This window comes from Strix aluco, chromosome Z (genome assembly GCF_031877795.1).
Source record: "Strix aluco isolate bStrAlu1 chromosome Z, bStrAlu1.hap1, whole genome shotgun sequence".
Lineage (NCBI taxonomy): Eukaryota > Metazoa > Chordata > Aves > Strigiformes > Strigidae > Strix > Strix aluco.
Window position 1 is genome coordinate 31,094,066 of NC_133971.1, and position 27,611 is coordinate 31,121,676.

A 27,611-nucleotide genomic window follows, 5' to 3' on the forward strand; every position below is an offset into this window, starting at 1 on the left:
TCGATATGAGAGAGATATCGAGGTGCTGGAGCGAGTGCAGAGGAGGGCAACGAAGCTGGTGAAGGGCCTGGAGAATAAATCCTATGAGGAGAGATTGAAAGAGCTGGGACTGTTTAGTTTGAGGAAGAGAAGGCTGAGGGGAGACCTCATCACTCTCTAGAGCTACCTGAAAGGACATAGTAGAGAGGTTGGTGCTGGTCTCTTCTCACAGGTAATGAGCGATAGAACAAGAGGGAATGGCTTTAAACTGCAGCAGGGGAGGTTTAGACTGGACATTAGAAAAAAAATTTTTCACTGAAAGAGTGGTCAGACAGTGGAATAGGCTGCCCAGGGAGGTGGTAGAGTCACTATCCCTGGATGTGTTTAAGGGTCATTTAGATGAGATGCTGGAGGAATATGGTGTAGGGGAGAACTTTGTAGAGTAGGGCTGATGGTTGGACTCGATGATCCCAAGGGTCTTTTCCAACCTGAATGATTCTGTGATTCTATGATTGTATGAAATCTGTTCCTGTGGACATTAATCATTAATTCTTCTATTCATATCCACATACAAAAGTTAATTAGTAAATCCAAAACAGTAGTAGTAGTTATATATACTAGGTTATCAATGTTAGTTTAGATCAGGCTTCCTCCACTAGTGGCATGTGGGCCAAACCCAGCCCATGGGAGCAGAAACATGGAGATTTACCTTTGCACTGGCATTCCAGGAGTGGGGTGAAAATGTTATTAGAAGCGGCAGAAGGACCAGTGTACTCCCTTTCTCTCTCTGTTTTAGTCACTGTATAATAGCATTTCCTACTTACGTACCAGGATGGCTTTGTGTTAGCTGGAATGAGTCTCAGCACTATATTCCAAGTGACTTCAGTGTTGTGGAGTGAGGGAGTGTGTGTGCGTGCATTTGTGTGTGTATGCGTGTGTGTGTCTACACACATTACATGATACTTTGGCTGTCTTTGACGTTCAGCTGTATGCAGTGAAATGTATTGCACTAGAATGGAAAAATAAGGGTAGAGTGGGCAGGACGTAGAAACAAACCATGGGTACTGGTTAGCAGTGTACTCTAATCTCAGCTATCTTCTCTTTTACATGATCTAAATGAAAGAGGACAGAATGAAGACAGAATACAGGAAACATGGGGACCTCTCACATATCATGTGAGAAAAAATGTTTTGCCTCTAGCACTCTACCTTCAAAGATATTGAAATGCCCTTTTTTAAAAGTTGACAGTATTTGTTCATGTTGGGTTCATTTTTTAAGCTGTAGACTTCAGCTGCTTAAGACTGGTACATGTTTGCTAGCTTGAAATAGTCAAGATAAGCAAATTGACATTATTTTGGCTACAAGAAATGTATTGCCATTATTATGAAGTAATTGAGAATTTACTAAAACCTTTTTTTAGGTATTGTCCTTCCTGCAAAAATGATTCTAATGAAGTTGTAAAGGCTGGAGAAAAGCTCAAACAGAGTAAAAAGAAAGCAAAGATGCCATCTGCCAGTACTGAAAGCCAGAGAGACTGGGGCAAGGTAGAGTGTATTTTAGAAATAGCTGTTACTCTGATTGTTCATGTATGTGCTACATCTATAATTCTACTTATATATGCACTACACAAAATTCAGTACTGGGTTGCACAGACAATAATGTTTAATCCTGCCCACTATCTACTGGCAGTTAAAGCAGTGGAAGAATTATTAAGGTGACTAGAGGTAAAATAAAAAAAACCCAATCCCTGATCCCTTCCCCAAACCCATATACACATATTACTTAATTAACATTCTTCTAACAATTTAACATATTTTGAAGTATGTGTTTGTTATAAAGATCAGATTTTTTGATATCTGCATTGAATTTGCAAATAGTCTTCAATATTATAATACTAATTTATTTTGTCTGATGTATTTTTAGGGAATGGCCTGTGTTGGTCGCACTAAGGAATGCACTATTGTTCCTTCTAATCATTATGGACCTATACCTGGTGTTCCTGTTGGGACAACCTGGAAATTCAGAGTTCAGGTATGTTGTTTCAGTATTAGCTGTAGTTGAAGTAACTAAGAATAATAGTGAATGGGTTGTGCACTAAAATAAGTTTAGATTGACAATTGCCATTTTCAACCGGACTAAATAAAGCAAATACACTATGATTTTAATATTGGAAGTGATGCCAATAGTAGTGAAGGTTGAAGTATACTGATTTTACAGTACAACTTAATAAGTTGTCATTAGGATAAAGAAATTTCACGTTAAAATTCTAAGTGGGATGCTTAGTCAATTTAGAGACTGTAGTTTCTTTATTTCTGATTTGCATAGTTTTTTTTATGACACAGGCACTCTTTTCCCTGGAAGGAAATTGACTAAGTATTGCTTCTGGAGGGAGCATCTGAAGAGCATCTTTGTCATGAGTTACTTACCAGAGTCCATATTTGGGGTGAATCACCTACCAGAAACCTAAATTTAGTTGATAAAAGCTAGGAATGAAAGAAGGGAGGGAGAAATGAATGAAAGGATGTTTGATACAGGAGGAAAGAGGAACAGAACAGTGGGGTCTTTTTATTCAGCATACTCAAATGGTCTGGAAAAATTGGCAAATAGCTGATAAAGTTAGGTGAGAGTACTCAGTTGTTACGGAAAGTAAACATGGGGTGGGGAACAGTTCTAACTACATAGTTTGTAATGGGATTTCAGCTACTTCTTGTTATTTAGGAAAGAGATCTTCTAATAGCTAATTTTGAAAATAGGTCATCTTAATACCCGATAGTGACCAATAAAGTAAATCCAGTGTTAAATTATTGTGAAAGGAAGGGTCAGGAAAATAGAGTATATTATTATGAACATCAGTCAAGATGATTAAAGGATTGATATAGATTTCATTTGACTGGAAAGACTTTTCATTCTGGAAGAATGTTGAAAACGTGGTCTAGTGTAGATGGCTACAGAATTATGTACAGTATGAAAAAAGTGATTAGGGACCTATAGACATAATTTCATAATGCAAAAAGGTGTCATCAAAACAAGGGCAGCTGCTCACTTCAAAATAAATAAAAGAATAAAAGTGGTACTAGTTCATATGACAAGCAGCACTACTGTGAATTCTTTTCTCCCTTTGATACTATGAATCCAAAATTTGTGCCTAGTTTAGGAAGTCTGAGCCATAGACAGCTGGATGCTGAGAAATCGTGCAAGGAAGTGTTGTGTCCTTGTGTAGTTTTCACACCATGCACAGCTCTTATCTGTTGGTAGAGACAGCATTTTTGACCAGCTGGACCTTTGATCTGATGTATTATATTATGAATGTACAAGACTACAGCAGAAATATGTAAACTTTCATGGAAGTTGCTTAAAAGTATAGGTTGGGAAAAGGAGTTCAGGAGTGGAAGAGACAGAATGATAAAAACAGGCAATATCAGGGTCTGAAGAAAGAAGGATCCTAATGGGTTTTCTGCTGGGAACCTTCATTCTATCAATAGTATTTTTGGCATCACATACTGAGAAAATACACAATTTAATATGTAGCCTCTCTTTTATTCATAAAGGGGTTTGGGTTTTTTTGACTATAATTTGGTAGTTTGAAACAATTATTAAATACATGTTTGTGGGAAAGATGTTCCAGCAGACTCTAATGGTGTTGCCAGTTTATGGAACAGCTGCAGCTCCCAGGTGGTCTGTTTGCAGCTTAGTTGCACACCCATTACGAGGCAGTTATCCTGGTTGGAGAACTAGCTTATGATCCATACATTGTTGCAATGGCTTCTGTTTCCTTAGGCAATGTCATAATATTCCCCTGCATTGGTCACATTTACAGTGTGTTACCTTAATAGCATACCTGACATAATGATCTTTACATGGGTCACTGTCATCTTCCTTAGTTAAAAATTGTAAAATATTGCCAAATTGGCAGATCTCCATCTGCTTTGGATTGTTCTAAATGACTGTGAAAGTGGATCATAGTAGTGAGTACAGTCTTAAATATTCCTTATGGAAAGAATCGTGGAGATTTTTCCCAAAGAAGAAAGTGTACCTTTACATATTCCAGTGTCACCACTGTTCTACATTGTCCTTGCATTTCTTGGGTGTCCTTACTTTTGGCTTTTCTTCCTTAAAAACAAGTTGAATTCTCACCTTTAAAGGCAGTCTTACATTAACTATTTACACAGACACTCCGTACAGTATTTTTAAACAGAAAAGTGATTGTTAAAATGATTGTAGATGGCTGGTTGGTTGAAAAAAATGCTAGGAACTGGCTTTTTTCTGTTGCCAGGTGAGCGAAGCGGGTGTTCACAGACCACATGTAGGTGGAATCCATGGACGCAGTAATGATGGAGCTTATTCACTCGTATTAGCTGGAGGATTTGAAGATGAAGTGGTATGTCATTTATGGAAGCAGCGGTTTTGCTGTTCTAATGTATCAAAGTTTGTAAAGATAAAGATAGATCAAGTTTGTTGTTGATCCTAAAATTAATACTTATGCAAATATGACCATGAAAAGAATAACTACTACTGATAACAAATTGAATAGTTTTTAGTGGTTTTGGGAGAAATATGTAAGGAAATCTTTCTTAAAGAATGCTTATGCTAATACTCAAACAAAATATGTCAATTACAGCTGGATTTTATTTACTTTGTTTAGGGTAGTTAAATTTCGCTATACTTTCAGAGTCTGAATTTTGTATTATTTAAAATCTGATAGTATAATTATATACAAATACTATGTTTTATGTTCTGCTTTGCTCATGATTTTTATTGCTGTCAAGACAGATAGATGCTTCTTCCTTTGAGCTGCTTGTGTTTCTAAATGTGTGATACATTTATTTTAATGAAGCAGGAATAAAAGGTACATGTATATTTGATTCTGTGAAGTTCTGAAGGTTCTTGACTCCTGACGAACAGTTTCAGAACTTCTTAGGAAAGTCTCAGTATCTTGTATTACAATCCCCAAAGGCACTGGAAAAAAAATGTATTTTGATGTTAACATTTAAGTAGAGCAACAAAAGCAATTATGCTGCTAAACAAAACAGTAACTGCGTCAGACTTCCATCTCATGATGTTGACCATTTATGAATAGATTACTGTTTTCTGCAATTAAATAATGTTTACACAGGGTACATCCCTTCCTGCAGTTCTGCTCCATCAGGTGAAATTTTGAATCATGCATCAAGTGAAGGATAAAGCAATCAATTCTTTTAAAACAGCTGTTAATCACAAAGAAAAAAACATTGGAGAAAGAAGCATCTGAAATAGCATCAGAATGTAATGTATTCTTTGCCAACAGCACCTACTGGCTGCTGCTGCAGAGTATTTCTCTGAAGGAGTCTGTGTCTCTCTTTGAACAGGTTACATGAGGAGGTACTTGGTGTTGGGATACATTACTACATCCTTAGTCAACCCCAACACAATCTCTAGGACCCTTAGCCAGTGGATCCTAAGAACACTTGCTCAGTAGTTGTACCTGCTATGTTGAGATGCTGCAGACTCCTTTTTTTTCTTTGGTGATACTGATGTCCCCTTATTTCTGCTGCTGTAATTATTCAATTCAAAATATTTAATAAACTTAATTAGGTCATTTGCATACCTTTTCCAGTTCACCTAAGCGATGTTGTGATCATGTGTTTTTGTGGACACCAACATACTGTCATAGTTTAGATGACATACATAATTTTGAAAAGGCATAGTTGGGGAGAAATACTGCAGAAGATACCCTAAAAATTTGTATGAATGTCAGCTTTTCTCCAATTCTCTAAACTAACAATCCAGGAGAGAGTTATTTTTTTCCCAAGTGCATTTTTGGAATTAATTTTTCTTTGTTTCTTTTTTCATAAATCAGATTTTATTTCCCCGTTTAACTGTCATTTTCCCTGTTTTTTGGAAAAGGTTGAAATTGAACTCCTATAAGAATATCCACAGAAAAATCAAATTTTATACTTATAAGCATCCTAAGTACAGTATCTCATTCCACAAATGAAACTTCAAAATAAAAATTCAGATAAAATCCTCTGCTCACATCTAGTCGCTTTATTATATAACAAGAAAAGAGAGGTGACTCTTACTTGAATTTCAGTGGTATGATGTAGGTATTTGTGTATAAGTTTTTACAAAATTGAGAAATAAATATATTTGGAAGACTGTTTTATTGTATGTTTATAAACTTCATGCACACTGCTGACTGGTGCCATCTTAATACTCTCTGTGTGGCTTTAAATTAACAGTTCACTATTGGAGTAAAATAATTACAAAATCATATTTCAGGAAATAGAATTAACTGTTTAGCTTTCAGATCATGCTGTTTTTATGCTGTGCCTTTGGGAACTTACAGTCCTGCAGACCCAGACTTGTCTGCAACTTTCCTCAAGTTGGGATGTTCTGGATGTATTGGAGTGCTCAGTAATGATGAATTCTGTCAGTACAGAATCTGCCCTCAAGACAGAGAAGGGGTAGTCATAGTTTACAAAATGAACACTGGGTGAAATTGAAGTACATGAAGCTTAACCGAACTCTTAATTACATGCATATAGAATGTTTGCACATTAATGTCTCTCTTGGAAATGTTTAACCTTGAATTTCAGTGACAAGTTATATGCCTTACCTACTGAAGATACAGTATTACAGTAGTTAGCTTTAGAGTCTTGAACATGTTGATATTGCTGATCTGGTGCTGTTCTTAATAGTAACCATAATAGGAACATTAGCTGAAAAAATCGGGAAGTCTTTCAGGAATTTAAAATTTAAGAATTATATTTTATTATTTAATTAATTATATAATTAAGAAATATATTTTAAAACTAGATATTGGACATTAACAGTGATTGTGCAGTCACAGTGTTCATGATAAAAGTATTTTGACTTGTCTGTTCATCAAATCAAGTAGCTGAGGAAATTTTGCTTCTGTATTGAAATATTACCCTCCTATTTTGTGTCATTTTTATGTATCAGGGTTAAAACTGCTGTTTATTTTCAAAAGTTTCAAGATTCATGTTTTTACTGGGTTGAGGTAGTGTTATAAAGATGGTAAATTGTGTGGTGTGCTTAGTGAACAAAGATTGTTTATTCTTTGAGTGCTTTTGCAAATAGGATCATATGGGAAAACTCTGAACTGAGATTCAGAATCTCTTGGAGAATAGTATCTGCTGTGATCATTTGCACCCTCTTGTAAAAGATTCTGAGAGTATAAAAGAGAATAGCATCTCTAATGTATCAAAAGGGACCCCAGGCAAATATACTCATTGCTTAGGTTTGTTGGTATTTCATACCAAATCCATTCAGTGCCTGGAGCATAGCATCCACAAACCACTTCATGAAATGGCTTGCTGTCCGTTTGAAGTGTTCTGTGTCTTTGGGTTAATCTTGTGTGTGGGTAGTCAGTTCCAAGGGGTTAGTACAACTGTTACTCCGCTTGTTTGAAATAGGCCAGTTGCAAATAAACATTATTTAGCTCACTAGATTTGCCCAAGCCATGTCATGAGGATATAGCATTTCAGAACCTCTGCTTAGTGTGCATTGCACAGTGAAAGCGCTTGATCAGTTCCATTAGTGCCAAAGGTGTAGTGCCGGTGCTGTAGTGAATTGCATATTAAATGGCTTTAAATGCAAATTAAGGGGCAACAGGAGCCTCATGTCTGAGTCGGTGGTTTATATCCAAAGACAATTGTGACTAGCAGTTTACCTAGATATATGTGCATGACCTGTTGTTTTATTAACCAGTTTGCTGGGTTTACCTGAGTTGTCTGAATCCAGTGTGAGCACTAGTACAAAAAAGATGTAGTATCCTATATGAATTTTCTGAATTATCATGCCATGCTGACTACGTTACCAAGGGAACAGTTCCTTTCTGATTTTCCCACTCTGTTTTATAGTACTGAGAATCCAGCATAACAAGTCATTACAGCCATTACACTTCGAATCTCTCTATTGTGAGTCATGTGGATTGAGGATGTAGCTGAAAACCTGATGCTTGACACCATGAAACTTGCTGTTTTCAAAACTGTCATGTTTCCAAGGTCTAAGCACCCTACTGTTTTGGGACCTGCTTGGAGCCCCAATGTAATGTGAAGAAAATTTAGTATCTCACTATACGATAGCTACCAAATATCTTCCTTTTCACTCAGATGTGTTATTTGTCCACTGTCATTAACTCCAGTACTAAGGACATACTCAACATCATTTGTATGGCAGTAGCTTTAATATTTACTTCTTACCAGTGTTTCAGATTTGCAGCACAGCTCCTATTCTGCAACAGTCTTCTCTCCATCTTTTCCATTACTCCATATTGTTAGCTATCAGTCTATACAAAATGCTAATTAATACTAAAAAAATACCTTTCTTGCATTATTTTCTGAATTTTATTGTCTCCTCTGTACCTGCATTATATTCAGAGTTACTTTCACATTCTGCAGAGCCTTAGTTACACAGATGCTTTTTGTCATTTTTTACTGCTAGTATTACATCTGTCAAAGTAGTCTTATCTGCCTATTTGTCAGCTTCTTTCATAATGGAGTGTATAATCTCTGTCTATACCACTCCTATCTGTGCTTTTCCAAAGTTCATTTGCAGGACTTTCTAAAAGCATTGAGGAATCCATTTGACACAATGATAAAACAGATTAAAAAGTAGAAATTAATGTTGCCAATGCTTAGCAAAGCACCATTGAACTCTTTTACATTTCATGCTTTTCAAGAAACATTCTGTCTGGAGTAGTGCCTTAGACCAAAGACATAGGCCTTGATTTCTTTTTGTGAATGGCTAATATACTGAAATACTTTCCGAAATTCATACATTTTCAAGAGACATTAGTTGTATTATTGCAATATATGGAGTATCATCAATATTCATAAAATTCTGAAGGATCAGCGTGATTATACTAACCTTTGTTGTGTCAAATCATGAGTTTCTTGCTGGACTTAATAGATTTTTCACATGGACACTTACAAAAATTCATGTGATATTAAGAATTTATTTAAATATAGGAAATAAAAGAAGGATATAAGTAACAAATGCTAATTATTTATATAGAGATAAATGAATGTCAAATAGTAAATGCATGTCTTTTAGACAGACAAGATTTTCCTTGCCTTGCTTTAACTAGGATTATAGTAGGCTTATTAAATTACTCAAACAGATTGAAGGATTTTTTGCCCTCGGAAAAACAATCAATCAGTGATCTCCAACAGATAGCCAAAGATAATTGTATTTTTAAATGCTGTCTCAGAAAACTGTTGTATCTCCTAAGTAATGTCTCACTACAGAAAAGTGTCTTTGACCTGAAAAGGCTTTCTGTGTGTTGTATCATTGATAAACCTGGTTTGAAGTCGGAGCCAATTTTGAACGGAGCAGAAGATAATGAATACAGATTAGGTAGCCTGAATTGTTTCCATATTAATGTTTAGTTTAAAGGTCTGGTTATACACTATTTTGGCACTGGACATGGAAAGGAATAAGAAAAACATCAGAAAGTGGTGCACATGCAGTAGTTGTCTAGTACTTTCATTTGGGAGTTATTTTTCAAAATGTTGACCTACTTCCATCACCAGTTAGCCACCTTCTGCTGTTTCCTGCTTTGAAGCTGTCTTATTGTTCAAAGATCCAGATTGACTAACACTAAAATGGTTAAATGTTTACATTGTGGTGAAATATGACACGATACTGTTAGGTTCTTGCTGTCAAGGGCAATTGTGGGGAAGACTCAGTAACACTGATTATGACATATTCAAACTCTGCATTTAATGCAAGGGTTTTTTAATTGATTTATAAGTGAAATATATAATTTAACCCTTCCTTTTTAATTGGTACCTTCTACTGCAGTGCTAAACCATGAAATTATCAAAAATAAATCAGACAATTGGGCAGATAGATCAATTCTATCAACACTTATATTCATACAGGTTTGTGACACTTAAGTGGAGATGAATGGTGACGTGATTTGGTTTCAGGTATCCCTGCTACTAGGGAAAGAAAATCCTTTCAAATGTAGTTATCTGATAGTTAGAATTTGTCTTGGATTTAATAACTTCATTTAAAAAGGCTTAGTGCTTTTTTGTTTTGCTTTGTCATATTAATCAAAATCTTGGCCTTTATTCATCACATTTTACTAAGGTGAAACTGATGAATTGAGGGGTTGATGAACTCATGAAATTTGGGGGTTTCTTGTATCAAAAAAGCCAATAAGACATTTTGTTTTGTTCAGGCTGAAGGTTGAAGCTCATCTGGAAAATCTGTTTGTGTTCATAATAACGTATTTTACTAACTGATAAATGCAATTTTTGTGTGTATGTTGGGACCAGACTTTGAAATGTGAGCATAATACCAGAGGTGTTAATGGAAAGAGAAAATAATTGAGAGCTATCTTGAGATAGCTGATATTCCAGTAATTTGAATTAGCTAATGCCCCTGTCAGCTGTTGCATAAAAGCAACCCATAGAAATAATGTGGTTGAACGTTCAGGTGGAATTAAAAAATTTTCATTCTCCATTATCTCTTTGTTAGACTTACCACAGATTGTGTAACAACACTGAAATAGCGGAGTAAGATTTAATATAACTGACCATCTGCTTATGTTATATGTCTGAGGCTGACTGGCTTTATAGTACCAGAGCTTTGGGCTCATCTTCCACTCAGATGCCTCAATATGAGATACTGGGTCAATGCTACTGTGGCTGAAGTTCATTTGCTCTATAACATGATCAAACTTTACAAACAGGACAGTTAAGAAATAACCTTATGGAGACAACATAAGAAAAAGAGACATACAGAAGGCATTAAGAGAAGACAGAATAACAAAGGTCTTACTAGCTGTTGAAAGAAAGTTTTGGTGCAAGGAAGTTGAATTAAGCTGTGGAAAGCAGAAGAGAAATGGCAGAGTTACATATTTTAAGGTAAGAAAATGGGGAAAAAGTAGGAAGAAGGAAGAGAAGAGAAAGGAAAAGACAAGACTGTTTTAATAGCTTTTTTGACAGTTATTTTGTTTCTTAAAGAACAACATACAGACATCAATAACTCCTTTTGCCAAATGTTTTCTTTAACTGTTGAATGCAGAATTTACAGCAGTTTCAGCAGCTTGAACTCTGCTTTTTAATCCTCTTGAGAAAAAAATAGCTTTCCACCTTTACCTGTCACATATAGGCTATCAGCTGAACATTGTTATGAGTGATTGGAAGATTCTGCATTGCCTATAGATAGACTCAGAACTCAAAGCTATTGAGAAATTGTTTTAGTGTGTCATTACTCAACAAAAAATCCCAAATAGTAAGCTGTGTGAATATTCATGGCGTACTCCACTTTCAAAGTAAAATATCATAACCACAATGGAAATAGGTTCTGTAGGTCTCCCTTTAGGTTTCCAGATTACCAGTATCCCCATTTCACTTCTACTTGGCATGGGCTGTATTCTTATATACATTTATCCCACTCGAAGGGCTCTGTCTGTGCATCACTTACTCTTGCCATTCTAGATTTTATCTCTCTACAAGCACTTACCTATTCTCCTGAGCTTTCTTGTTCTCCTTGTTTAGGAGTTGGTCTCATATCAGAGGTTCAAATGTCCTCCCCATTTCCCTTCATCTAGTCCAGATCAGCACCATGTATGCAAGAACTCTTGTCATTTTCCTCTAATTCTAGGAACTGTATATCTTTGTTCCCTGCAATCCCTTTTTTTAAAAAAAAAAATAAAATAATATGTCTGATGTGAAATAAATGAGTGTAGTTTTGGGAAATAAAGCAGAAATGAGCCTTCCTTCGGCTAGGGGCTGTTAAAAGATGCCATCTTCTTATTTGACCCGTAACAATTATGCTCCATAATTGTTCCATTTCTCCTCCATTTTCCTTCCCCTGTTTTCCAGTTTCCCCAAAATCCATGTAGTTTTTTCTGTTTATGCATAGAACTTGGATAATTAAAGAGAAATAAATGTAACCTATCAGGTGTGGAATTTGTTCAAGAGGTGAGCATGTCTGCATAGGCCTTATATTCATGCTGTCTCTTCAAGCACAATTTCTTCTAGTTGCCTGAGGTTAAAGAGTACCATGCAGAGAACCACACAGTCTTTCTCTGAAGACATTGGAATTTTGATGTTTTTAGACCTTTTACATTTAACCTATTTTCCATAACAGTGTGTTCCAGTAGGTAATTATAAATACTGTGGCATTTATGCCTTCTTACTTGAGATTTTTTGGCTTAGCAGCTTGTCCTTGATTTGTGTTTGTCTATTATGCCAAAAAAAGTCTATTCAGTACTTTCTTCTCATGAAGATTGTTCTACCCAGTTGTTGATAAACAAAACTGCTTGTCAAGAACCTGTCTTGTAAATAATTTTCTCCATTTTGCTCGCATATGTAGTATTTCTGTCTTTCCTCATTTTTTTAAAAAAAATCTTACATATAAATTATTTCAGTTTTTGTCTCAACTTTATATTCTAAAAGAAGGGAAGAATCATCTTCCAGTTTCGGTTTATTTCTGCTTGTACATCAAAAAACTGCCTTAGCAGTTTTCCCCACTCTGCCACACCATGAACGTGTTCAGTTTTTTCTTTGTTATGAAACCCAAATCATTCTGGATTCATGACTTTCGAAGACACATCCTTTCTGGTTGTCTGAACTTGGCATGAGCTTCTTGTTCAGTGTTAAAATGCACTTTGTTTGAATGGGCCTGATTCATCAAGAAAATTCATGCCTGTTCATATTATTATCATCACAATCATCTTTGTGTGATCTGTGCATTTTGTTTGCTTTGACAATCACTGAAAAATTAAGCAGCTCAATTCTGTGATACCTTATTTTATACAATTTGTTTTACATCCTTTCTTAGTAAATAGTTCTTGTCTTGTCAGTCTTTCATTCTTTTGAAGTTTTTTCATGTGTTCCTCATACAACATTGTTCTATTTCTGTTATTTTTTAGAGATTCACTGAGCAGAGTAGACTGTTTTAAGAAAGGATATACCAGAGTTTATACATATCTTTGTTAGGTTTTGAGTATTTTTTTTAACTTCATAGCAGTTGCTTGTTATTATGTCTAGATAAATTTTGAACAAGGAATAGTTTAATACTGCAGCTGAATTTCTGTTAGGTTTTCCCTACACAGAATAAAATAAACATAATTTCTATAATTAATCTATGGCCTTGTTCAACCAGCATTTCTCTTTCTAACTTTCTCTTTTTCTGCTGTTGTCAGTCATGAAATATCTGTAACAGTCTTGCACTGGATCCTTAATAATGTCAGACTTTTAATAGTGGTAAGAAATTGACTGAATTTTACTACTGCGTACAAGTATGTTCAGATTTTTGCTATAAAAATTCATATAAACATTATTTTCCTATTAAGTTTTTATCTTCTACTGTTGCTTCATGCTTTGTACAAAATTTGCATCTCTAAAGATATATCATAATAAATACGTTTGTAGAATATATATATTCCTAGAAATACCTGATTTTGCCAGGAGTAATATGAATTTCTGTGACATATTTACTAAGGATAATAGTAATACTGGCTTTACTTATGTGTATGTAGATTTTAACTGTTATGGTTCATAGTAAAAGGTTTTGTCAACCTTCCTTCAATTTAAAGAAAATTCTATGTAGGAAACGTGCTACAGAATTGTATCATCTTACAAAATGCAAATTTAAATGAGTTTAAACTCTTACTAGTTCAGAAGAGCTGGAATTATTATTGCATTATAGCACCTGTCTTGCACATAAAGCAGAGCTGTTTGTACTTATTAGTACTTAATCCCTTGCACAAGCTGAAGTGATCCCTCCAAGGTATTTTACACATATGATATTCTTGTAAACTAAGTGAAAGCTCTAGAGCAAGTAACTACTTGCTAGAATGTGTTCCCTTCCTTAGATTTTTTTCCCCCCCCAGAAATAGCTTTTTAAAAGATGCAAATGTCCACTTTTTAAGGCAGGTATTTTTTTAATAAGAATTTTCTGGTGCATATGTTATATCCAGACCAGCAGCTGTGTCCTGCCACAACTACTGTAGAAGGACAGTGACACTGAAATCGAAAACACATCTTTCCATGCCTCAGATTATAGTTTTTCTCTGTCTGAGTAAATAGAACAAATGAAGTAGCATTTTTTAAAAATTGAGTTGCTTTACTTTGGAGTGTTAAAACGAAGGATAATCTTCTTGCACAGGATCGAGGAGATGAATTCACTTACACTGGGAGCGGAGGTAGAGATCTTTCTGGCAATAAAAGAATTGGAGAACATTCATTTGACCAGACATTAACACACATGAATAGGTAAGTTTTGAAGATAAAATTAAAAAATATTCCAAAACAAAGAGCTGGGTTGTTGTGCTTTAATTTAAAAGTAGCATTTTGCTATATTCATTCACTGTTGTACATGCTGCTTTTGTAAACAGTAGTGCCTCTTGCTGCTAAGAATAATTTTATCGAGCATTATGTTTTGTTGATTTAAAGAAACACGCACTTTAGTTGAATACATTGCTGTATTGCTGGTGCAGCTAGTAGTTATGTCTCTGGTTGAAATTGTCCTACAATTTCCTTCAAAGGATTCTGTTTTAATTTAAGAAGTTTGTCAAAACTCTTGGGTGGAAATTTTCTGTTCTAGGTGTTTCTTTTTAAGTTTCTTCTTCAATAGTTAAATCAATTATGAAGTTTAAGTAGGAAGAAAGCATGTTCATTTTCCCACGTTAAAAGAAATCTTTCCTATTTTGCTAGTGCTTTCTTCCATCATAGTTTTCTATGAAAAGCAAGGAATTAGGGTGTTGCTTTATCAAAAAAAAGGTGCTTGAAAAGGAACACATATCTCCAAAAGATGAATTAGGCATCTGCTTAAAGTGTTTTTGTGCCCTCTAAAAGCCTGCCTGAACAAAGAGTTCTCCTTCATTTTCTGTTTCTAAGAGCATAATCTCTTATGCAACTGACCACTTAACACCTGTGGGGTGCTGAGATTGACTGAGACCTTTTCTTTGCCAGGTCTGCTTTTAGATATGATCTGCTGCTGTCAAGCAGAGTAGAGTGGGACTCTTTCAACCTTTTTGGTGGTACTCAAGAGGACAGAGAGCCTGACTTGGCTGCTGAAAAAGGGAGGGAGGGAATGAGAGAGGGGACATGATGTGAATAGGAGGAAAGGAAGATGGAAGTAGGTTTAAGCGATATGTTTACAGGCATATTTAGTGAATAGAGCAAACTTGCTTTGGGGAAGAGAATTAAAAGCTGGACTCCTTAGTCTCAGTTTTTCTCTGCTCTTAGCAAATGAGAAATTCACTGGCAAAGCTTTCCTTGTAGCTTTGCAGGTGAGAGTGCTCAGGGAGTGTAACAAGGTGCTGCTCTTGGTTACTGATTTTGATACAAGTTTTCAAGCACTTTGATACTGAAGATGGTGATGATTCCACGTAGTTGAATCAGTATTAGTTTTGCTTGTCCAGATATTTTTCCTTTTTTAAGCTTTGTTTTTATATAAGAAACATTTTTTAAAGTCAGCATTGTATTAAGCCTGTCTTTTACAGTTCTGTACAATGTGTGTTTTATACTCATACCATGGCTGTTCACAAACAATATTATTTCTTCCATTTGAGATCCATGGTTTGGTTTGAGTCTGATTCTGAAGTGTTTTCAATCCCTGGTCAAATCAGGCTGTGGCAGTAGAAATACTGTTCATTATGATGGCTTGGTCTGGTAGATATTCATAGTGTCTTGCTCCAGGTTTCTAGAAGAGGATCTTCATGTAGTTAGTGGATAAAGAAGTTTGCTTGTCCTTGAGCTAGCTATTATTATTTAACTCCTATTCTGAGTCTGTATTATGTATTATGTGAGAGATTCCAGTTACTTAGAGCTTTTTGAATGGTTACTATGTACTTTTTTCTCTATAGTGTTTTTCGTCATATTTATTACTTTTGTAATGGGGAATAGTGATAAGGAAAGTTTGCCTTTTGTTATATTTTTCTCTTAATTCCCTGAATGCTGTTTAGGAAGGGGTTATTTTTTAAAATGAAGAATATTAAATCTAAAAGGATTGGTTAGTTTTATTTAGCAGTGTCAGCTGAGTTTTCATCTAGAACCTTGACTATAAAATGTTCTGTGTTCCCATTTTTTTTCTTACCATACATGGTAGCATGGATCTCATTGCTTCCATTAGTTATGCAGTTGTTGAAGAATATACTGAAAAGTTCTGTACTGCGTGTTAACACATAATTAGACAAGGGAAGTAGATACGACTTAATTACATTAATTCTCAAAAACCTGTTGTGTGAAGCAAACTGGTTTATGAAGATTCTAAATCTCTTTCTAGGGCATTGGCTCTTAACTGTGATGCCCCACTGGATGACAAAAATGGAGCAGAATCTAAGAACTGGAGAGCTGGTAAGCCAGTCAGAGTAGTGCGCAGTTCAAAAGGACGACGAATCAGCAAGTATGCCCCAGAGGAAGGCAACAGATACGATGGCATTTACAAGGTATTCTGATTTCTACTGAGTGCAACATAATGTTTTTCTTCAGCTGTTTTAAAAAGTCTCATAGGTGTTACATTGCAAATTCTTCATTATTACTTAAAAGAAATATCTTTTTTCTCCATGATAGCTTTTTAGCCTTAGCTTATTCTGCAAAGAACTGAAATGAAATTATTCAGAGCAGTGATAATAGAATATAATCCATAATTGGATATATAAAGTTGAATTTGTAAGCTACTTTGTATGTGCTTACTGAGTCATATTCATCCCTGGAAATCAAATTATTTCCTCACTCCTTCCAATTATATCCGAGCTTTTTGTGTGTTTAATGACTTCTCAGCATCTGAAATAAAGGTGTGTGCCTTTTAAGAGCACTGTACTTATGAAAAATACAAAAATTTCACACCCGAGGGAAGAGCTGCTATGTCATAGTAATGTATAACTTAGTCTTCTCATTTCTTCTTGAACAATTAAGTATGACTGTATGCATGTGTTTGGCTTATGATAAAATAATGACAGTAATTTTATATTGTTCTTTAGGTGGTGAAATATTGGCCAGAAATTGGAAAATGTGGATTTTTAGTGTGGCGCTATCTTCTGAGGAGAGATGACATTGAGCCTGCACCTTGGACCTCAGAAGGAATGGAACGATCAAAGAAACTGGGTCTGAGCGTACAGGTCTGGATCAGGACTCTCAGAGTTGTTTTTATTCTCAGTTCCAGTAAACGAATTCCAGAAACAAACACTACAGATTATCTGCAGACTGAAAGAATCCTGTAATAGTGACACAGCAGAAGGGACAGTGGATAAAGCTTTCTGCCTTAGCAGTGAATTGCTTTGCATGTGTGGAAAATTAAGGGTTTGAATCCAGTTTTGTGATCCTTAGGCTGGAAAGAATTCCAACAAGTGATTATTCTTATAGCTCAGTCTGTCTGAGAAATCGAAAAGCCTGTGCATTTGTGTGTGGTTTTTTTTCTCCATGTGACTGAGGAGTTTGTATAGAGAGTGTATTTCAGGCACAGAAATAAACTGACCCGTGAGGACTTGGGCATTGCAGAACCCATGAAAGATGGAAAGAATTAACATACTGTTTGTTTTCTCAGCAAGGCAATGGTATATGTTACTGCATACCATCATCTTCAACTAACTGATTTGTATAGTTGAAAGGGCATAGACAGGAGTATTGCGTTCCTTTTAACACAATCAAGTCTAGATTAGATTCTTTGACTTGGCTATACTTTCTTAATAATAGACACTAATTTAAATGTTTTCTCCATAATCATAGAACAGTTTGAGTTGGAACAGACCTTAAAGATCATCTAGTCCCAACCCCCTGCCATGGGCAGGGACACCTTCCACTAGACCAGGTTGCTCAAAGCCCCGTCCAACCTGGCCTTGAACACTGCCAGGGAGGGGGCAGCCACAACTTCTCTGGGGAACCTGTTCCAGTGCCTCACCACCCTCACAGGAAAGAATTTCTTCCTTATATCTAATCTAAATCTACCCTCTTTCAGTTTAAAACCATTATGCCTGGTCCTATCACTACACTCCCTGATAAAGAGTCCCTCCCCATCTTTCCCATAGACCCCCTTTAGATACTGGAAGGTCCCCATAAGGTCTCCCCGGAACCTTCTTGTCTCTAGGCTGACCAACCCCAACTCTCAGCATGTATTGTAGGGTTTTAGGAATGATTATGTAGTTACTTAATATGTAGTCGCAGGGTTTTAAAGCCTTTTAGAAATTAAGTCTTGTTAGTATTTGGGAATTCCTGTATGTCAGCGGGTTTTGTTTTAAATCTGTGCTTTTTTATTTTAGTATCCGGAAGGTTATTTGGAAGCCATGGCTAGTAAGGAGAAGAAAGATAAGGTTAAAAAGCAAACTGTGAAACAGGAGCCAACCAACCAGAGTAACGGAAACCAGAAAAGGACAATTGATGATGGTATTTCTTTTTATTTTTTTAGCATTCATCAGCAATGTCTGTCATGTTACGTTTTATTAAGCCAGTAGCATGAAACTTAGCAGAAGTGTGAAGTTACTTGGAATACTAATGTAAATTAATAAGCACATGCTCTGTAATTAAGTAGTAGTATAGGGAAGTTATCCTATTTACTACTCTTACAGGTTTTTTTTCTCTTAAGCTCTGTGGAAAAATGAACTGTGCATCTGCGTGCTGCAGTTCAAAACAATGCTGAACAGTATGAGTTGAATTAGGGATTTGATTTCTGATTTCATGAGTCTAATCCATGTTTTAGACTTTCAGAAGTAATTTTGTCTTCTCTTTTATTAGTTCAGACTAACACTCTGTAGTTACCGTGTCTAATGGTCATAATCTTAAGCAGGTATAGAGGAGCCTACGAATACACCCAAAGCCATGAGAATGGGAGACGGAGGGAAAGGAGAGGCTTTCCAGCTGACCCAAGAGCAGCAATGGCTGATTAGAGAAGACTGTATGAACCAGAAACTGTGGGATGAAGTACTTGCTTCTCTTAAGGAAGGACCAGTATGTTTGCTGCATGCATGATTTTCCATGTTTACCTTTTCTTTAGACTGTTAGGAGAAATCTTGAGTCTCTCTTAAAACCTAATTTTGTTGTTGAACTTTTGCTGAATACAAAATCTGTCTAGCATTATTTTTATTTGTAAGACTGATTTCAAGAAAATAATCCTCGCTTGTTCTGTTTGCTCTTGATGGGTTGGTTTACACCTGCATAATAGAGAACTTTTCTTGGTCAAAAAACATTTTGGAGTTAGAACTGGCTATTTTTTTCTTCTCATTTTCGAAGAGAGCATGTTTTGTCTGAATTATAAATGTATTGTTGTGCTGTGTTGATGTGAGAAATCAGACAAGAAGATAAATGGTTCTAGTCACTATGTCTTGCTTAGAAAATAATTTTATGACAGAAAATACAGGTTGTTTGCTTTGTTTAAGAAGATAGAAATATTGTCATCTTCAAATTTAGATATGAAATGAAAATGTTTTCATTCAAATCTGGATTATCCCACTCTGTAGAGAAGGGAACCTTATGTAAGATAGAAAATACTTTCCTCCCCCTAAAGGTCAAAAAAATATTAAGAATAGCTCAACATTGAAGAGACTATAGAAACTAGTATAAAAAAGGTCCACAAGAGGAATATCTCCTGAAATATTATGTCTTTCAGTGATAATTAGTTTTACCAGTGTCACGTTCATAGTTACTTTTAGCCCTTTTTTAGAAGAAATCAAGTCACTAAGAAGTTAAAATAACTTCATAAAACTCAACTCAGTGAAAACCAAACCATTGGTTGGAAAATGGATATCTAAAAGTGGACATACATAATTAGTTTATTTGAGAACTACCACTAGCTATTTATGGTGCTTCTGTAACAGAAAAAGCATCTATAACTCCCTGTTCTTCCACTTACAGTACTATTTTTTGCTATAATACTGCTGCAGTTGTCTGGAGAAAACAGTCATTTAAAAGTGGTTGAGTTACTGAGAAGTCATTTATCTGCAGATTCCTACCCATAATTTTGGTAAGATTTCCATTTGGTTGCCACTAAAGGCAATGGGAATCATTGCTAGCTTTGGGTCGCTACTGTGAAAATGTAAATCCTTCTGCTTGAAACAACCACCTTCCCTTTTAACTAAATAAAATGTGGTTTAAGATAAATCTGGTATTTTAAAAAGTATTACAAAGAACCGTATTTTGATTACCCGTAGATCTGCGGTTTTTTTCTATACCCAAGCTTGTATTCTTGAGATATTTGGAGATAACTGACATGCCAGAGATAAGCATGCTTGTGTGTGTAAAGCACCTGATACAGTTGTATCTTGAAGATTCCTCAGAGATGCCCTGAGAAGATTTATAAACCAGGGAGGTTGATTTACACAATGCAGAGAATTTGGCCTGAGGAGAGAAGAAGCCATTAAGCTAGCCATTATCCATAAGCACAGGAGAAGGTGCAGAAGTGGCTTTCTTAGCAAAGTAAGTTCCCTTGGCAGAGAACCAGATATCTTTCAGGGACATGCAAATTTTTAGCGGCAGTTACTAAACACAACTACTAAATTTTCTGACCTATGCTAAGAATCAGGCATGAGGGGCCCTCAGGTCTCTTTTTTATTTTGTTTGTAACAATACTCATACAAACAAGTAAAGTGATCTTTAAAACACTAGTTCTCTGATTTGTGGAAGAGCAGGGAAATAAAGCAGTTAAGGACCTGGTTCCTGATTACTTTTAGAAAGCTGCACTTGTGGATGTGGAGAACTTAAGAACTTCTGGAAGTTCATCATCTTTATGTAATCATGGCATTTATGAGAACTGTAACAGAGTTTATCTTTTTTATTCCTTTGCCCTACACTAGAATTTTCTGAAGAAACTGGAACAATCCTTTATGTGTGTCTGCTGCCAGGAGCTGGTTTACCAGCCAGTGACAACAGAGTGCCTCCACAACGTCTGTAAAGTAAGAATAAACTCGGTCTTGCTCTGGGCTGTTTTCTTGGCTCTAAGACACCAGTCACCAAAGCCATATGTATTTTAGAAAGGCAATATTGCCTAACATTCTGAGCAAAAACATGCAACAAGTTTGCATTCAGTGATTGCTGTGTAATTTTAATTTTATGTAATAAAGAGTGGAAGTACGTTCAGTACAGTTCCTGATAGACATAATGAGTGAAGTTTACCACTGCTGTTGTTCCTTTGTGATCAGTGGAGTTACACTAGGAATTGGTTTGGTTCAGGAGCTAGATGTTGGTACAGTAACAGTAATTTAATTTTACGAAGTTAAGGAATAACATCAGATTTTATAATTGTGTAACACTCTTAATAAGAGTTGTTGAAAGGATGCAGGGTAAATACCAGAAAATTATTTGGGCTTATTTGGAGTAAGTGATGTTTTCTTGTTAATTCTTGTCATTGTTTATGTTTGGTAGGAGTGCCACAGAAGTCAATTTATAACTTGTGTATCTTAAAATCTTGATCAGTTGGATGTAATGTCAGGAGTTTGGAATCCAGTTTGTACTAGAGTTAATTTTTGTAGCATGAGTATGTAAAGAATCATGAGCTGAATTGTGCATATTTGAACTGTGTCTGCCATACCTAGTATTTCTGCTTAAGAGCCTAAAGGGACTCAGATTATTACCGTCCTGCTACAATATCTGATAACGCAAGTTTGCTGTTCAAGAAGATATGTATCACTCCAGTAAAAATCACTGTGTTGTTATGGATCGCCTGCACACATAGAATTCTTATGGCTCCTTAAAAAAACATAAAAAGCTTTAAAAAGTGTTGTAAAGGGGTTAATATAGAGAATTATGGAAATTGGAAAACCATGGAGAGAAGAAAGCTGAATGGCAACAAAGTCCAAAAGCACAGAATTTGAAGATGTCAGTAAATGTTTGTGAATACAAAATACCATCCAGTTAACTTAAGCACTGACGCCGATGTGTTAGAGGTTGTATTATTCTACATACAGCTTTAAGGCTTAACTGACTGTCATTTGATGAGGTAGATGGAGGTTGTTACATAAACACTTGTCATGGTTTGAGCTCAGAGGACAACTGCGTACCACACAGTCACTTACTCCCCTTTTCACCCTCAGTGCTGGAAAGGAGAAAGTAAAGCAAAGGCTCAGGAATGGAGATAAGGATGTGAAGGGATGATCCATCCATTATGGTGATGGGCAAAAGACAGACTTGTTGGGGGTGGGGAACCGAACATAAATTTACTAGACACTAACAACAACACTAGACAGCATAGTACCATGAGAAGCATTACCACACCTTGAAAACACCTTCCCCCACCCCTCCCTTCTTCCTGGGCTCAGCTTTGCTCCCTGTATCTCTACCTCCTTCCCCCCAGCAGTGCAGGGGGCAGGGAATGGGGGGTGCAGTCAGTCCTGCTGCTTCTTACACCTTGGTGCAGGGCAAACTTATGGCATTCGTCCCCTCTTTCAGCACAGTCCAAATCCCTCTCACAGGAGTCAGTCCTCCACAAACTCTTTCTGACGTGAGTCACCCCCACATGTCGCAGCCCTCCCAGCGCTGAACTACAGCAGCGGGGGCTTCTTCCCATGGGGTCCCGGCCTTCTTCAGGCACACTTACCTGTCCCGGTGTGGGGCCCCGCACAGGCCACAGATCAGCATCTGCTCTACCATAGACCCTCCATGGGTGGCGGTGGGGGTGACCTTGCCATCTCACCACAGGACACAGGGGTGTCTCTGCTCCTGGTATACTCACCTTCCTCTTGAAATGAAGGTCTGGAAAACTGTAGCAATCTAACTGTGAATCTGTAAGGAAGCTGCAGACATGGCTGTGATTCACAGGAAGGTGCTAGCGGAAGTGAAGGGAATCTCGGTAGTGATTTGTTTTAATTTCTCCCAAACTCAATGTTTCACATCCCAGCCCAGAGCAGACCTTGTTTGTTAGGACATTTTAGTCACAGAGGCAGCGCTAGGCACTGGAGGGCTTGGTAATGACTTCCTTTTTTCTGGTAGTACAGCAGATTGCATCTTTGGTTTATAGTGATTCATTAGTTTTTGCTGGTTAAGCTGTCAGTCCAAAATAAAGTTCTCACAATTTACTTCTCTGTCTTGTATGTCCTAGAGTTGTTTACAGCGCTCCTTCAGAGCTGAAGTCTTCACCTGCCCTGCCTGCCGCTATGACCTTGGAAAGGGCTACACCATGGTTCCCAACAAGATACTGCAGACACTACTGGACCAGTTCTTCCCTGGTTACAGTAAAGGACGATGATGTGCTCAGATCCTTCTGTACTTCTCCCAGTGACTTTATAGACAATAAAGGGGAATAAACATGGAAAATTCAACAGTGGACCAGCCAGCTTGATGGGACTCAATATATTGTCACATTTTGAAGCAGCTAACCCTCTTCCCCTCATAGCCATCTTTTTGGTGTAGTGAGAACTCTAATTCTCAGCTGTCTTTTAACATCAAGGGTAGTTTTGGCCAGTTAACAAATAGTTTTTAAAGAAAAGAAAAGCCTCAGCTCTTACTGGCCTAGCTGATGCTTAATTTATGAATTATTTTTTTGTAACTACCTCAGGACAGAGGAAAATAAATTGTGGGGATGACAAAAAGTTAGTGAAGTTTTAGCTAAACACTGCCTCCTGATATTAGTTGTGCCTGGTCCATGTGGTTTGATTTACAAAAAAAAAACCCAAACCAAAACAAAAACCCACAAAAAAACAGCAAAAAAACCCCAGAAACAGCACTTAAGCCAGCTGGATTAAAGAACAGCAAATTCTGTGGTGTGCATAATCCTTTTTTGTCTTTTTCTTCTATTATGCTGTATTTTTTTGCAAGAACAGGCTGATTTTTAGTCTATTTTTGTGAGCTTCATTGTGCTTTTCTTGTATCTTATGCAACTTGACTACTAATGACTAATGAGAACAATATGAATGCATTGTTGCTGCATTAGTGTAAAGTGATCTGTGTTTTTTGCACTTAAAGAGGGTATTCAAGACACTCTAGTTGTGTAAAAAATATTTCATATAAAAAAGCCACTTCTGTATTAGTTAAAATGTATGCTTTTAGTAGGTCTTGTATCAGTGGCAATACATCTACACAGCATTGAAGGCAGTGCTAGCTTGGAGAGGGTTCAAATCGCTTCATATTGTGATCTGAAATTTTATATACAATATATCCCCCCCCAAATATACCTTATTAAATATTTTATGATTCAGAAAAGTTGCTAATTTTGTTTTTACTATTATCCCCTTATTTAAATCATAACATTTTTATCAACCTTTTTTTTCAGATTATTAAATACTTTCTTTAGTGGGCTTGTTTTTCAGACATGAGGCTCTATATTCCTTAACTAATTTCTCAGTTAAAAAAACATTGTTAATTAAGAAAAAAAACCCAACCTAACATCAATGTCCATGGGTTCACATATACTCTGTAGTAGCAGCTGTCATAGCAGTAGTTGTAGGAGCTACTCTGGTCTCCACTGAGCATTTGAAGGAAGCTCGTTAGTGCTCAGTCCATGTACCTGAGTCGGAGGGAGCCCCTCCTACCCACTGGTGTTGGCAGTGCTTGCTGCTTGTGTGACTCGGTGCAGCTGGGAGCTGTGGATGCCCCACAGAGCAGTTAGTCAGAGGTTCCCACCGCAGGCATGGAGCTGCACTGCAAAGCAGGCATGTAGAAGTATACACGGAAGTATGTATGTCATTCTCAGTAATTTTAGATCATGTCCTTATGCTGGTGTGGTAAGGAACCAGTTACTGAGATGCATGTGGCAGTGCCGTTTTTTGTGTCTGAAAGTTAGCTTAATGGCTTGCTTACTTCATCCAAAATAAGTAACTTCTCTCTCTCCCCACTCTCCCGCCCCCCCCATTCTACTTAGGATTTCAGTTGCATCTCAGATAATGCTCGTACTATCTCTCTAGTCGTCATATATCAAAAAAACAGGCGTTGCTGAACAATTTTGAAAGATTTAATTTCTCGGCTTTTTCTGTGCTTACTAGAATGAGGATTCAGCCTTTGTTCAGTAGGTGAATTGGTATTAGTGTTAAGCATACAGTTTAAAAGAGCTACAGACAGATTCTTATATCCTGTTGAACTTCTATGTTTTACAAAATATTAGCTCACTATTTTATGGGGAAAACAGACCTAATTTTACCTTTGTAACAATCATTGCATCTGTGCAGTAAGCACGTAAGACTTGTGACTTTTTACTTGGTAATTGAGTGCTGTGAAATACTTTATACCTTTTAATGCTTCTTTCTGTTTGAGAGATTTTACCAATTAATTGATGAGATAAATTTCTCAGTTTGAGGTCAACAGTGGGAAGTTCTCTGCTTAATACAAAAATATGTAAACCAATTTTTTAATGTATCTTTTCAGTGAGAAACAATCAAGCAACATGAAACTGCCTTTAACAAACATCAAAGTAGCTTGACAAGACTTCGTGGGGTTAGGTTGGCAATGCAGAAAGACTGTCCTTTCCTCACATTACAAGTTTGCAGTGTTTTTTCATGATTTTTTACACCCTTTGTGCTGTATCAGTAGCTACTGAAAGACACCCTTTTCAATATAAGTATAAATCAGTATAAAATTCTGATTTTCTTCACCATGTATTTAGACGTTTTAGGACCTAGGTGCAGCTTTTCACAGCAAAACTGGTACCTGGCATAACCTTTCTTTAATGAAATCCATTCCTGTCTCCTGTCATCTGCAGTGTCTTTGTGTAATTAAAGCCCCCACTGAAGTCATAAGGTAGGTAATGAAAAAGTGGCAGTCCTGAAACTTTCACCATAAAATACACAAAAGCACAGTACTTGAAATAGTGCTGTGAACACTAGCCTCATTTGTGTCACTTCAGAGAAAGCTCCCAGGCATGAGTGTGCATGTAGACCTTCAAGAAGAGGTTGCGTAGTTGCTGATTGTAAGGTGTGAAACTGTGCAGTCTTTTCCCCAGTCTGAGTGTTACCCCAGTACCCGTTTCCTCATTCACCAAAATCCTGCTTGGTGTGGCTGAACGAGTTTGTCTTTACAGGGTCACTTGCATCAGACACAAATGAGTCTGCACAGACCCACCCTCAGGTTCCTTTCAAATGCACTCATAACACGTACGATCTCTCTGTGTAACTGGTAAGAGGATCAGTTTTATAGAAATTTGACTGCAAGAGATGAGAAGAGGCTCCTGTTTAAGGTCTGTGGTCTGGCTACTGAGTAATTGAACATGGTGTTGTGAGTAGCAGTAGGACTCTGGTCTCAGAGTGCTGTTGGTATTCTTGGAGGGCCAGAGCTAAAGCTGTGAATCAGTTTTTATACAAGCTGTACATGTATGTGACAAAGCAAGGAAAGATGAGTGCACTGTATAAACCAAAGCCAAGAGCCCAAATAAGAGATTTGAGAAACTGTGGAAGGAGAACACTTTGTTAGACAAGATCTAATACTAAGCAGTTCACAGTCTGTTAGAAAAGGTGTTTCATGCCTTCTCCAGAATAAGAGGAGAGGATTACATGGAACTACTGGGAAAAATTGATGTGATGTAGAAAGAAAGTTAAGTTTGATACTGCTCAACAAAACCAATCATTCTATCTCTTTAAAAAACCCCAGAGATTTCAGTATTATGCTCTGCCAGTATTTTGCCTTGTGTAAAAGCTGTTACTGCTGTGGCAGTTCTGACAAATGAGAACTTACGCCTCATAATTTCATACTGCTCTGTGGGATAAATCCAGCTGAAAAGTTAAAATCGAGAACATGACAACACATAAAACTCCAACCAATTTTATTAGAGTACTAACATTGGTAGGTAGAAAAAACCTTGTATGAAATGTTAACACTAGCAATGCTAGTGGTAATATGTGAAGTAAATTAAACAATCTACTTCATCTTTTTTTACAAAATATAAACAATTACTCCTGCAGTTAATATTCATTACTATTGCCTTATACATCTGCATATTCTCTTTTTTTTAACCATATCTTCCATGCCAGTTTGCAAATTGGGTGTTAATTGTTAAAACTTTAGCACAAAACAGACAAAATACTGAATCAAGGCAACTTCAACATCAGCTGCTGTGGAACAATCAATCACATTTTGTTTACACCTAACATACTGATTGTATTTACATTTTAACTGAGCAGTGATTCAATTAACAAACATGGTGATTATCCAAAATATACACAGTATATAAATCCCCTATCAGGTCTGGGAAGAAAAAGCCATCCTGATGGACTCAAAAATCCAGGCAGCTGGAATGAGTCTTACGAAGATGCTCTCTTCTGCTCAGAAAAGGGAGATTCGTAGGCTTCCATTGGTGGACAGGTACAAACCAGATGTTGATCTCCATATATGTCATCAATGCGAGCAATTGTGGGCCAAAACTTGGTTTCAGGCTTCACAAATGGCTAAGAACAGAAGAAAAAATAGCTATTTTAATTTTTCTACCAAGCAAAACTACGTAACTGTAATAGACATTAGAAGTTTTAAGAATGACAAACACTGGAAAAGTTTTAAGTGAAGTCATACTTGAAATCTGTTTGCAGTCCCTGAAAGGTAACAAGCATGTATAATAAAAGTTGGCAGTCAAAAGAATATTTAGATTTTTAAAAACGTATAACCACGTTCTCTAACAAATGCTTGCAAAGAAGCAGTTGTCATGGGATAAAAAAACCCTACAACCCTTTGAATAACTGGCTTACAGACAGGAACCAAGGAAAAGTGGAGGAGACTACCAAGACCTGTGCTGTTGAGTATAGTTATATAAAATGAGGTGGCAAA

The 27,611-nt window shown here is 36.6% G+C and overlaps 2 protein-coding genes across 3 annotated transcripts in view; one reads left to right on the plus strand and one right to left on the minus strand.

The window, feature by feature from the left end:
* UHRF2 (ubiquitin like with PHD and ring finger domains 2) overlaps positions 1–24,068 on the plus strand; it is a 91,996-nt gene extending 67,928 nt beyond the window's left edge. Inside the window, exons 7-16 of one of the 2 annotated variants that reach the window (XM_074811559.1) lie at positions 1,400–1,523; positions 1,903–2,010; positions 4,253–4,357; positions 14,110–14,216; positions 16,231–16,393; positions 16,928–17,065; positions 18,203–18,326; positions 18,724–18,887; positions 20,729–20,827; positions 22,969–24,068. In XM_074811559.1, coding sequence (XP_074667660.1) covers positions 1,400–1,523; positions 1,903–2,010; positions 4,253–4,357; positions 14,110–14,216; positions 16,231–16,393; positions 16,928–17,065; positions 18,203–18,326; positions 18,724–18,887; positions 20,729–20,827; positions 22,969–23,115 — 1,279 coding nt within the window. In that variant the 3' untranslated portion in view covers positions 23,116–24,068. The remainder of the gene's footprint in view (positions 1–1,399; positions 1,524–1,902; positions 2,011–4,252; positions 4,358–14,109; positions 14,217–16,230; positions 16,394–16,927; positions 17,066–18,202; positions 18,327–18,723; positions 18,888–20,728; positions 20,828–22,968) is intronic. The other variant, XM_074811560.1, reaches the window with a different exon arrangement.
* A 2,531-nt stretch (positions 24,069–26,599) lies between these two features.
* Positions 26,600–27,611, minus strand: part of GLDC (glycine decarboxylase) — a 52,084-nt gene continuing 51,072 nt past the window's right edge. The window contains exon 25 of the mRNA XM_074812997.1: positions 26,600–27,238. Within this exon, the coding sequence (XP_074669098.1) occupies positions 27,095–27,238 (144 nt within the window). The 3' untranslated portion in view covers positions 26,600–27,094. The remainder of the gene's footprint in view (positions 27,239–27,611) is intronic.